General features: G+C 47.9%; 1 protein-coding gene across 9 annotated transcripts in view; it reads right to left on the bottom strand.

Moving 5' to 3' along the window:
- JMJD1C (jumonji domain containing 1C) overlaps positions 1 to 12,606 on the bottom strand; it is a 331,267-nt gene that overhangs the window by 108,375 nt on the left and 210,286 nt on the right. For all 9 annotated transcript variants that reach the window (XR_004001175.1, XR_004001174.1, XM_030568494.1 and 6 more), the window contains one exon: positions 11,030 to 11,143. Coding sequence is in view for 7 of the 9 variants with exons in the window: in XM_030568494.1 (XP_030424354.1) it covers positions 11,030 to 11,143 (114 nt within the window). In the remaining 2 variants the exon portion in view is untranslated. The remainder of the gene's footprint in view (positions 1 to 11,029; positions 11,144 to 12,606) is intronic.

Here is a 12,606-nt window from a genome sequence, read left to right as displayed (position 1 = left end):
CAGCCATGGAGGAACTGTCTGACCCACCATTTGCAGCCTTGGGGCTGAAGGAGCTCTCAGCTGCCTTGCTGCAGAAGGTGGGACTGTAGGTGGGATTCAGGGACCAAGTTCTCTATAGTCTAAGGTTTACTATTGCACAGGGCATTATAGCGAGGGTGTACTGCATGTTAATGGGAAAATATAAACAGTTTTAAAGTACATCTGCCATATTTTGGACCCAAATTACAAAAAAAAATGTTGACCATTTGTCTTATGCATCACATTTCATACTCATGTGTGTTCATTATAGATATATAGTAGAATAATGAATGTATAGCAAACATTTTTATGCCCACCACTTATTGTATGTAACAAGACGAAATTTACATGCCATTGCTAAACTGGTTTGCCTCAATACTCTGCTTAAGTTTGACTTTTCCCTAGAAGCAAAGAGTCTTGCCATAACAAGGAAATACTCATCTAACAGGCCTGACCATCCCAGATTAATGAATGAGAATAGCACTCCGTCACACACAAAATTTTCAGGTAAGAAATAATACCTACTAAGTCCTTTATACGGTAATCAAAATAACAACTGCAGGTGTGTGACTGGTAGGCAATCAAAAATTATAGGGTGGTGACTACTGCATTACATGTTCAGGATCTTGTAGGCACAAATTATAAATGAAGGGCCTCAGAGCAACTTCTTATCGATTTGTGAAGAAATGGACTGACTTCCAAGCAGCACCAATACAGACATGAAAAATGGAAATCTTATGATGACAAACATAGATGTATTACATAAATGCACATATGAAGCGCAAGATTTAGTAACCAACTAAGAAGATGAAGGTGCTATAAGAATCACCAGATGCTGTGATTTAGCTAGTATATGTATCCCATTTTTTGAAAAATAAGTACATTTATTGCTTGTGAAAAGGTTTTGGATCTACTATCACAGAAACTGAAGTTTACTGATCTACACAGCAGATATGGGTGGCGTAGAAATCTGTGGCTCAAAATTCCTCAGTTAACGTGCCTCTAACCCTGTTCTGGAGCGAACATACTAGAAGGGAGAATAATTTAGTTCTTCTTCGAGTGATTGCTCATATCCATTCCAGTTAGGTGTGTGCGTGCCGTGTGCACGTTCGTCGGAGAAACTTTTACCCTAGCAACCCTGGTGGGTCGGCTGGGCGCCCCCTGGAGTGGCGCCACTATGGCGCCCAATATATACCCCAGCCGACCCAGCCACCCTTCAGTTCCTTCTTACCGCCCGTGTCGGACGTTGGAACTGTGGAGTGCGGCTTCGCTGACCTCCACACTCCCTAGCAGCTCATTTTCTCCTTATCGTTGTTATACCGTAGTTGTAGTTAATTATTGTGTGTATATATATATATAGTTATACAGTCAGTTAGTTAGTTAGTGTTAATAGTGTAGTTGTTAGTTATCGTTTGAGGGGATTGGGAATCACCCCCTTCCCCGCACCCGGAGCCGGAGCTCATGCCCGGCTCATCGGGTTTCAAGAGTGCTCAGCTTGTCACAAGCCTATGCCGGTTGGAGACCCCCATGACTCCTGCTTAAAGTGCCTCGGGGAGTCACACTTATCGGCTAAGTGCTCGATTTGCAAGTCTTTCAAGCCAAGAACCAAGAAGGAGCAGGACATTAGATTAAGACAGCTCCTTATGGAAGCGGCCCTGACACCCTCGCCCTCGGCACCGAGCACAGGCCAGCCGGTGAGCAAGGGCACCGCCACGGCACCGAGTGCTGCCACCAAGGACTCATGGCACCGGCCCCCGCCGGCGCCGAAACCGGCTCCGAGCCGCTTCCTCTCCCCGAGGTGGAAGACGGCAAAGGCGTAAATCATCCCACCAACATCCGCCTCGCAGCCAGAGCCTGCGCCAAAGCCAGACCGCCCGGCACCGATACCTGCCACGGCACCGACTAAGCCAGCACCGTTGACTCCGACCCCACGAGGGCCGTCGAGTCCGGCACCTGGCGGCTCCCCGGTACCCACCGTGGTAGAGCCTGCTTCACCATCTACCCTGGAGACGTTTGCTGCAGCGAGCAATCTGATTGCGATCACCGAGGCGCCACCGCCCTTACTCCCGGCACTGCCGGTGCGGGTACTGCATTCAATGGGCAAGCCGACCCTGACCAGACCAGCTTCGGTCAGTGTAGCGGACCGGCACCGCTCCAGATCGCGGTCCCGCGGACGCTCTCCATCGAGACGTCGTTCACACTCTTGATGGCAATCTCGGTCTCGGCACCGGTCAGACTCCCGGCACTGGCATTCACCTAGGCACCGTTCAGGCTCCCGGCACCGACCTTCACCTCGGTACCGCTCACGCTCCCGGCACCGGTCAGGCTCCCGGCACCGGTCGACATCTCGAGCATCAACCCAATACTCGCGGTACCGCCCCAGCTCACGGCACCACGGCGGGCACCGCACCTCCAGGAGCAGGTCGAGACAGAGAGACTCGAGATCTCGGTCGACCTCCCGGCACCGAGCCGGTCGCAGGTCCCGGTCTCACTCTCGGCACCATCACCAATACCGGCACTGGTCACCACAATCCAGAGGTGTAAGGTCTGTGGGAACTTCGGCTCCAGCTTTCGCTGCTCCACTATGGCCGTCCAGAGGCACGTCGGCATCCTCCCAGGCGGGTAGCTACTATGACCTGGACCAGGATCCCAAAGTACCACTGGGAGTATTCCAGGACCCCCGCCCGCAGGACGTGGGATCCCAACAGTGGGGTTTTTGGACACCCTGGGCATACCATCAGACCCAGGGAGGCCCCCTGCCCCAGACCCATTCTGCCACCTCAGAACATCGGGTACCAGAGGCCACTGTTTCCCCCCCCCCCCCCCCCCCCCCCGCGGTTGAGTCGGAAAAACAATTGCCACCAGACTCCCCGGGTCAGCTGGAGCAGGAACCAGTCCAGGAGCAGGAGACCACCCAGGATGCCCTCATTCCCGGAGTATCCTCCTCCTCCTCCTCGCCAGATGAGGCCGTGGCCAGGTCTTCAGCTTCAGGGCCCCCACCGATAGACCTCAGGGCTCACCAGGACCTCCTCCGCAGAGTGGCCCTTAACATCAACCTACCTGTGGAGGAGGTACCAGAGGTTGAGGACCCAGTAGTGAGCATCCTGTCTGCGGACGCTCCTCCCCGAGTAGCCCTCCCATTCATCAAAACTATCCAGTCCACCGCCGATAACCTTTGGCAATCTCCAGCCTCCATTCCACCGACGGCTAAGGGAGTGGAAAGGAAGTACATGGTACCCTCTCGGGGGTATGAGTACCTGTACGTCCACCCTCCTCCCTCCTCCCTAGTTGTCCAGTCCGTCAACGACAGGGAACGACATGGCCAGCAGGCACCGGCCCCCAAATCCAAGGAGGCTAGGCGGATGGACCTCATGGGTCGCAAGGTGTACTCAGCTGGGGCCTTGCAACTCCGTGTGGCCAACCAACAGGCCCTATTGGCTCGATATAACTACAATATATGGGCGGAGGTGGGTAAGTTCTCCGAGCTACTACCCCAGGACTCACGCCTGGAATTCAACGCGTTCCTGGAGGAGGGTAAGAAGATGGCCAGGACCTCTCTACAGGCCTCCCTCGACGCAGCCAACTCAGCAGCCAGAACCTTGGCCTCGGGAATCACCATGAGGCGCATTTCCTGGCTTCAGGCCTCCACCCTACCCCCGGAACTGCAATATACCGTCCAGGACTTACTTTTTGACGGGAAGGGTTTGTTCTCGGACAAGACGGATTCCAAACTACAAAACCTGAAGGACAATCGAGTCATCATACGCTCGCTGGGGATGCATACCCCTTCCACCCAGCGTAGACCCTTCAGGCCCCAAGCATGCCTCCCATACTTCCCACCCACCAGAGGCAGGACTTCAGTAGACGGCGTGGCCGAGGGGGCCGCAGACGCCAGTCCAGCTCCCAGGGAGGCCAAAACCAAGGGCCCTCCAAGGCACCACCGCGCCCCAAGTCCGGCTTTTGAAGGTGCGCCCGGGGACGGCGTACCAGCCTCAAGACAGGATCCTTCCCCTACCTTCTCCAACCGCCTCTCCCACTTCCTCCCGGCGTGGTCCCAGTTAACATCAGACCGTTGGGTACGGCGCACGGTGAAGCAAGGATACCACCTACAATTTGCTTCCTCACCCCCTTCCCAGTCCCTCTTCAGGGACCACTCTGACGAGCAAACCCTCCTGCAGGAGGTCCGATCTCTCCTCGCAGCAGGAGCTATAGAGGAGATACCTCTAGACGAGAGAGGGAAGGGGTTCTACTCCCGATATTTTCTGATTCCCAAGTCCCAGGGAGGTCTCAGACCCATCCTAGACCTGCGGGGCCTCAACAAATGGATGCTCAAGTTGAAGTTCCGCATGATCTCCCTGGGAACCATTATCCCCCATCCCTGGATCCTGGAGACTGGTATGACGCCCTTGACATGAAGGACGCATACTTCCATATTGCCATCTTTCCACCGCACAGGAAGTACCTTCGCTTCACGGTCAGACATCAGCACTTCCAATTCGCAGTCCTACCCTTCGGCCTCTCCACGGCCCCGAGGATGTTTACCAAGTGCATGGCTGTCATGGCCACCCACCTCCGTCAGCGGCAAATCCACGTGTTTCCGTACCTCGACGACTGGCTCCTAAAGGGGTCCTCCCAGTCGCAGGTGAAGCAGCATGTCGAGGTGGTTACGGACCTCTTCTCCCAGTTAGGCCTGCTTCTCAATGCCGAGAAATCCACCCTGGTCCCCACGCAGAGGTTGGACTTCATAGGCGCGACCCTGGACTCTACTCAAGCCAGGGCTTACTTACCTCAGCCCCGTTTCCAGACTATCGTCTCGATCATACGGAGCTTGCAGGCCTCCAAAATCACCTCAGCTCGCACCTGTCTCGCACTACTGGGGCATATGGCCGCATGTACTCATGTGACAAAGTATGCCAGGCTCCGAATGAGACCCTTCCAAACGTGGCTTCATTCGGTATTCCGCCCGGGCAAGGACCACCTAGACGTATTGGTGACAGTCCCTTCCGGCCCCCTCCGCTCCTTCGACTGGTGGCTGATCCCATCCCTAGTATGCGCGGGGATGCCGTTCCATCCAGAACCACCGTCGATGACTCTAACAACTGATGCATCATCCCTGGGTTTGGGGGCCCACCTAGGGCACCTACGTACCCAGGACCTCTGGTCGTCCCAAGAGCTGGCACTCCACATAAATGTCCAGGAGTTGAGGGCAGTCCGCCTCGCCTGCCAGGCGTTCCAACAACACCTGCACGGCCGTTGTGTTTCCGTATTCATGGACAACACAACGGCCATGTACTACATCAACAAACAGGGGGGAACCCGTTCGTCTCCCCTATGTCAGGAAGCCATTCGACTCTGGGACTTCTGCATAGCCCAATCGATAGATCTAGTGGTATCCTTCCTCCCAGGGGTCAGGAACGCACTGGCGGACAGACTCAGTCGATCCTTCCTATGCCACGAATGGTCGATCAGACCGGATGTCATCCATTCCCTCTTCCAGAAGTGGGGATTTCCCCACATAGACCTATTCGCGACCAAGTCCAACAGGAAGTGCCAGGAGTTTTGCTCCTTTCAAGGTCTCTCTCCCGGGTCGATCACGGATGCATTCCTCCTGCCATGGACCCACCACCTGTTGTATGCCTTCCCTTCGTTTCCTCTGGTACACAAAGTCCTGTTGAAACTCCGCAGGGACAAAGCGCGTCTAATCCTGATCGCACCTGCGTGGCCCAGACAACACTGGTTCACCACTTTGCTGAGTCTGTCTGTGGACCCTCCAATCCCCCTCCCTTTCCTCCCGGACCTGATCACACAGGATCACGGCAGGCTCCGTCACCCGGACCTACAAGCCCTCCACCTCACGGCGTGGCTCCTGCATGGCTGAACGCGGCAGAGTTGAGCTGCTCCGCACCGGTTCAGCATATCCTCCTTAACAGCAGGAAGCCTTCCACCCGCTCAACGTACACGGCCAAGTGGAAGAGCTTCTCTTGCTGGTGTTCTACTCAGGTGGTGACCCCCCTCAGAGGCTCCGATTCCCACGGTCCTAGACTACCTCTGGTACCTTAAGCAGCAGGGCCTAGCGACATCCTCCTTGAAGGTACACTTAGCGGCCATATGTGCCTTCCGACCAGGAGAAGGTGGCCGCTCCGTATTCTCCCACCCCTTAGTCGCTAGATTCGTTAAAGGCCTGGAGCGTCTCTATCCCCCCGTACGCCGCCCTGCTCCTACCTGGGACCTTAATTTGGTCTTAAACAGGCTCACGCTTCCACCATTTGAGCCACTGGTGACTTGCTCGCTCCTGTACCTGTCATGGAAGACGGCCTTCCTGGTGGCCATTACATTGGCCAGACGGGTCTCCGAGCTGAGAGCTCTCACAGTGGACCTGCCCTGCACCGTTTTCCATAAAGACAAGGTACATTTGCGACCCCACCCGGCGTTCCTCCCTAAGGTTGTGTCTGCCTTCCATACAAACCAGGACATCTTCCTCCTGGTCTTCTTCCCGAAACCCCACTCTTCTCGGAGGGAGCAGCAGCTACACTCCTTAGATGTACGCAGAGCACTCGCTTTCTACATTGAGCGAACAAAGCCGTTCCGGAAGTCTCCTCAACTGTTTGTGGTGGTCGCAGAACGGATGAGGGGTCTACCAATCTCCTCTCAGAGGATTTCCTCCTGGGTGACTGCATGCATTCGCGCCTGCTACGATCTAGCTCGTGTCCCATCTGGTCACCTCACGGCACATTCCACGAGAGCTCAGGCGTCGTCGGCAGCCTTCCTGGCGCACATGCCTATCCAGGAGATATGCCGCGCAGCGACCTGGTCATCAGTCCACACATTCACCGCACACTATGCATTAGTCCAGCAATCAAGAGATGATGCAGCCTTTGGCGTAGCAGTTCTAAATACCGCCACATTTCACTCCAACTCCACCGCCTAGGTAAGGCTTGGGAATCACCTAACTGGAATGGATATGAGCAATCACTCGAAGAAGAAAAGACGGTTACTCACCTTTGTAACTGTTGTTCTTCGAGATGTGTTGCTCATATCCATTCCAAACCCACCCTCCTTCCCCACTGTCGGAGCAGCCGGCAAGAAGGAACTGAAGGGTGGCCGGGTCAGCTGGGGTATATATTGGACGCCGTAGCGGCGCCACTCCAGGGGGCGCCCAGCTGACCCACCAGGGTTGCTAGGGTAAAAGTTTCTCCGACGAACGTGCACGCGGCGCGCACACACCTAACTAGAATGGATATGAGCAACACATCTCGAAGAACAACAGTTACAAAGGTGAGTAACCGTCTTTTTCCTTGCCTATTCAATCTTTATCCTTTCTGCTAAGACTAAAAGGATGTCAATTGTGCTGTTTTGTCTGGTTTGAGCACTTGTCATCTTGAAACTGGACTAAGAAAACAACCTCAGTTCATCTAGGTCACAAGACAGATTATCACGTTAGATGACAATGTGTTTTATAACAACTGATCTGAGAAGGAGCCATACCAGTGATCTACAGGTGAAAGGTTCTAGAAACATCTATTTCCTAATAAGTAACATTATGATGAATATGCTCATTATCTTAATTACAACAGAAATGAACCAGAAATTGAAGCACAGGATATGAAATTTGATGGAGTCACCCCACACAGGTTTAAATTCTGCTTGTTTTGACCGTCACCAGGATTTTGGCACCTACGTGCCTGAATACCCTTTGAAAATGAGATTTAGGCTCTTAAGTTAGGCAATGCAGCAATCAGCAGAGCATGCCTAAGTATCTTTAAAAATCGGAGCCAATGGGGCTGTAACTAAGTGTTCAGACTACCATCATGATGTGTGCTCCCCCCAAAAAAAGGGGGGGGGGAGGTGAGTCTAGTTCACCAGAAAGCTTTAAAACAGTCTAGGATTCCAAACTGAAAACACAACATTGTTAGAGTCCAAAATGGAAGGATGAATATATTTAGGAAGGATTAAAATAGATATATGTTTGCATACCTGGGTTCTTAAATTCTCCATTCAGAAATGGGTCAATGGCATTTTAGAACGAGCAGGAGAACAAACTTTTCTCCTGAACGCCACAACTCTTACCTCTGTTGTTTCTAGAATACAAGATGGAAGGCATTTCTAAAAACCGATGAAAATAGAAACTAGTTTAGATTGTATGCTCCTTCAGGCAGGGAAGGAGCTCTCATCTATTTTTTCACAGTGCTTTGGGGCACCTGTCATTGGCTGCTTTTGGAAGACAGGATACTGGGCTAGATGGACCTCTGGTTTGACCCAGTATGGCTGTTCTTATGATGTATTTTACTGAAGGATTCCATTATATCCTGGGAACACTACCATTCAATATTTTTATTCGCACAGTCTAAACAAAATAATTGGTCATGAGACTGCACTGTCCCTGGAAATGGGGGGACGGATACGATTCTGACTACTGTTCACAAAATACATGCCAGTAACAGCTTATGATTTAAGTCAATAAATAATTACTGTAATGAAATCTTTGTTCAAGTGGTCAGTGAGCTCAGCATCTTGGTATACAGCACACAAAACATATGAAATGTATCCAGTTAGATCTAAAATGTAGGGTTCCATCAGTATGTTAAAAAGTCTCTAATTTCAGTAATCTGTTGGTTACCATGTCAGTGAAATAGTAATTTAGATTCTTATTGTAACCAAGTAATTTTAATTTGATGGTTCATAAATTGTGGATCTCAGTCCAGCAGTGGACAGCTGAGATGCACGGAACAATAATTTCTCCCTCACTCTTATGGTGACCCTCTCCCTGTCAGAAGGAGGAACACTGAAGACAGAAGTTAGAGAAATCTTATACTAGTGTCCACTATATGTTATTGCTCATACTAGAGAGACCAGGTAGGTGGGGTAATATCTTTTATTGAACCAACTTCTGTTGGTGAGAGAGAAGCTTTCAAGCTTCACAGAGTTATTCATTAGGTCAGCTTTGTGTAGCTCAAAAGCTTGTCTCTCTCTCACCAACAGAAATTGGTCCAATAAAAGACATTACCTCATCCACCGTGTGTCTCTAATATCCTGGGACTGACACAACTGTAACTCTGCACTGCTCATAATACGCCTTTTCAGTGAAAATAAGAATTCAGTTTCTGAGATCAACAATCTGGCATAAAACTTCTCTCTCTTTAAAATAATAAGTCAAATATCTGTGAAACTAACTACTCTTATGCAAGAAAATAAGAGAGACTGAAATGTCTTCTAAAGACAAAATCAAGGATTAACAACTCCAGGTAAGAAGATGATCCCGATTCTAGTGTAAACGAAAAACTCCTAAACCTAAAAGCAGTCTTAGACAAAATTCAACGCAGCATCTTTAACCTTCAAACACCTATTTTAAAAATTTAATAGATACACCTCTACCTCGATATAACGCTGTCCTTGGGAGCCAAAAAAATCTTACCGCGTTATAGGTGAAACCGTGTTATATCGAACTTGCTTTGATCCGGCGGAGTGTGCAGTCCCGCTCCCCGGAATGCTGCTTTACTGCGTTATATCCGAATTCGTGTTATATCGAGTCGCGTTATATCACGGTAGAGGTGTACAAATGTGCTACAAGATAGTGTATCCTACTTCTTTCCATGCTGTAATTATAATAGAGTATTAATTGTAAATAATTATTATGTAGCCAGCATTTCATGTGACAGGCACATTTTTCAAGAACTACTTTATTACTTCTATATTGATTTAGCACCCTCAACAAAACTCACGATTTTTTGGGGCAAGAACAAAGCCTCCGTGGCACCTATCCACTACAATTTTTGCACAGACAGGTGACTGTCAATTGACCAGAAATCAGATTGCTTTACAAGATGCAACATTTTTCCTATATATTCACTTTTGCTTTGGTGTAAATTTGCTCAGATTGTTCTCTGGGAATCCAAAGCAACCTACTGCCAAAATAAGGATGCTTGCCACAACTAGAATAGCAAGATTGGAGGAAATAAACTCTCTCTCATGCAAAGCAAAAGACAATTATAGCAGATATTTTCTTAATGAACTAAGAACAAGTTGACTCAGACAAATAGTTTTGAATTTGTTTAGGTACTTCAAATATCAGTGATTCACGATAAAAGCATCAACCATTAAGTGAACTGAAAAATGGAATTCTATCTACATAGGTCGTATTTCCATTTTATTTCTTTAAGTCATGTATTTGGAAAAAATACTACAGTAATAATGAAGGAAGGAGGAACATTATTGTGGTGTTGATCAGCCATTAACAATGTCTCTCAAACAGACTCAAAGTATTAACTTTGTATATCCTACAATAGAGAGACAGCTTACAGCAACTTTGCACTGGACTGATTACAGTCAGAGTAAAAATATATATTTTATATATCAGTATTCTATCCCTTTATATTTAACATGGAAGAAATGTTTTGATATCTTATCTTTAAAGAAAATCAAATCATATTTTTCTAAGGATTCTGGTGACTAGATCCCTCACAAACACCATGTCTTAAACATATACACATACTGAAAGTACTCCAATTTATTAGGGCTATGATTAAGAAATCTGGAATGCTGGAATTGTGAAAACAAATTTAAAACAGCAGCAATTATCCATTTATGTCACCCATGAGGGAGGAATCAGACTATTTTTAAAAAGAAAAACTATTGTAATTCAATCTTAAGAAAACAACAATAAATAATCAAATATAATTGCACTACTTGAGTTTCAGTGACCAAAGTACAGCCCCAGAAGAATAGACAATATACTGTTATCTACTCCATAATTAGCTGTATTGGTTAACTTTTAACACAAGTTAGCAATTTTATTTTGAAGGAGGATCTGTGACACGTGTAGTTTTTTTCCCTTTCCAGATTCGCCACTAAAGTCTATGAAATGGTGAGCACTTTCTGTTTCCACTGATCAACGGGAAATGAATGGGCTCAACATTACACAGGATTTGGCCCATAAAAAGCTTTTTAAAAATAAGGCACATGGGATTCAATTAAACTACATGACTTGCACTTGTACGCTACCCATATTTCTTACCTGATAGGGCTGAAAGGCACTATCTTCAGTTACAAAATCCAGTTGTTTGTCCACAAGGAATTCTACTGCAGTGATTGAACTGTACACACTTTTTCCAACCAAGGGCTTGAATGTCTGAAAAAATAAAATTAACAAAAGCTAAGAATTTCAAAGAACTAAAATAAGATTTGGCTCCTCCTTTACGCCATTGTTCCAGCAAATATAAAATCATGTATGTTATTTATCAACCAATGTTTCATATGATAACAGCCATTATTTCTGTAATCAAAAACCGAGTTAATGATTAATAATCTCTTGCTTATTCAGAACAGCTAGTCATTTAAGATAGGAACCTGAACATATTTTGCTTGTTTGTTTGCGCTGTCAGTGGAAAGACACGGGTGAGAACACAGAACTGCAATACATAGTCTTCCATGTCCACATCCTTGTCGAGCAAGACTGTATTTACCACAGAAGATCAATGTTCCATTTCAAAGCACTGGACTGTACTCTAGCTACACAGTTGCATATTCAGGTCCCCTCTTTCAGCCTGCAGGTCAGGCTTGCACAGAAGCATCTGCTTAAGACAACATGGTGGAAGGAAATGTAGGCATGAGATTGCACCCTTCATCTCTGCTGAAGTCTCTTCCACCATGCTTGGTCAGTTTCCCCACTCTTCTGTTTTCTGCAGCTTACATTGCCTCTCCTACTTTCATCTTCCCTTCTGCACTCCCTCCAAGCTACATTATTCCTTCCCCTACCAGCAATCAGACTCAGCTGCTCCAACACAGCAGCCTCAGACAGAACAGCTTTTAAGCCTCCATTGACATTCTCTTCTCTCTCCTTGGAGGGCTTCTTCCACACTTAGAGAGAACTATCAGCTCCTGCACATTGACTCAGAGAATGATGTGCATGTCCCAAGTGGAAATTCTGCTGCCTCCTCTGGCCTCAAAATGCTTTAGAACGCTCCTATTTAGTACAGGAAGGTGAATCTTACAGAGAATGAGTGGGAAGAAAGTATAACTGGGGAAGAAGGTTCCCCTTGAACAGTCACTCTGATTGGTGGGGGCACAGTTTCCTGGACCAGAAAAGGTACAGTGACAGTGTGACTGGACAGGGGTGTACCAAAAGAAGGAGTTTGATGAGAGATTGGTGAGAGGAAATACCGGGAAAGTGACTGAGGGTAGCGGAAAGAGATATGATGAGGTTGTGAAAATGGGCTGACAGCAGAAAGAGGAAATGATTTAAGAGACTGGGGGAAGACAAGAAAGGGAACTTTCAGCAAAGACAAAGTGCATAATGCAACAGAAAAAAAGTGAAAAAAAGAATAGATGAAGAAAACTGTACAAGATAGAAAATCAGGAATGAGGGAATACAGGCAATGAAAGGAAAATACATCAAAACAGAGAGCATACAGGAGGAAAAAAATAAAAAATAAGAAACAACACGCATACACTCAAAATGTATATGCCACATATGTGAGAGTGTGTGTGTGTGCAAATGAGGGTGAACAGATAGCTAAAATAATGTGCCTGGGACAATCACACACAGAATTTTACTTCGGTCACCTAAACAGTGCAGCAATCATAATCTACACT

The sequence above is a fragment of the Gopherus evgoodei genome, chromosome 7 (assembly GCF_007399415.2).
Source record: "Gopherus evgoodei ecotype Sinaloan lineage chromosome 7, rGopEvg1_v1.p, whole genome shotgun sequence".
Classification (NCBI taxonomy): Eukaryota; Metazoa; Chordata; order Testudines; family Testudinidae; genus Gopherus; species Gopherus evgoodei.
Note: the sequence above shows the minus strand (reverse complement) of the source record. Positions and strands in the feature narration are given on the sequence as shown.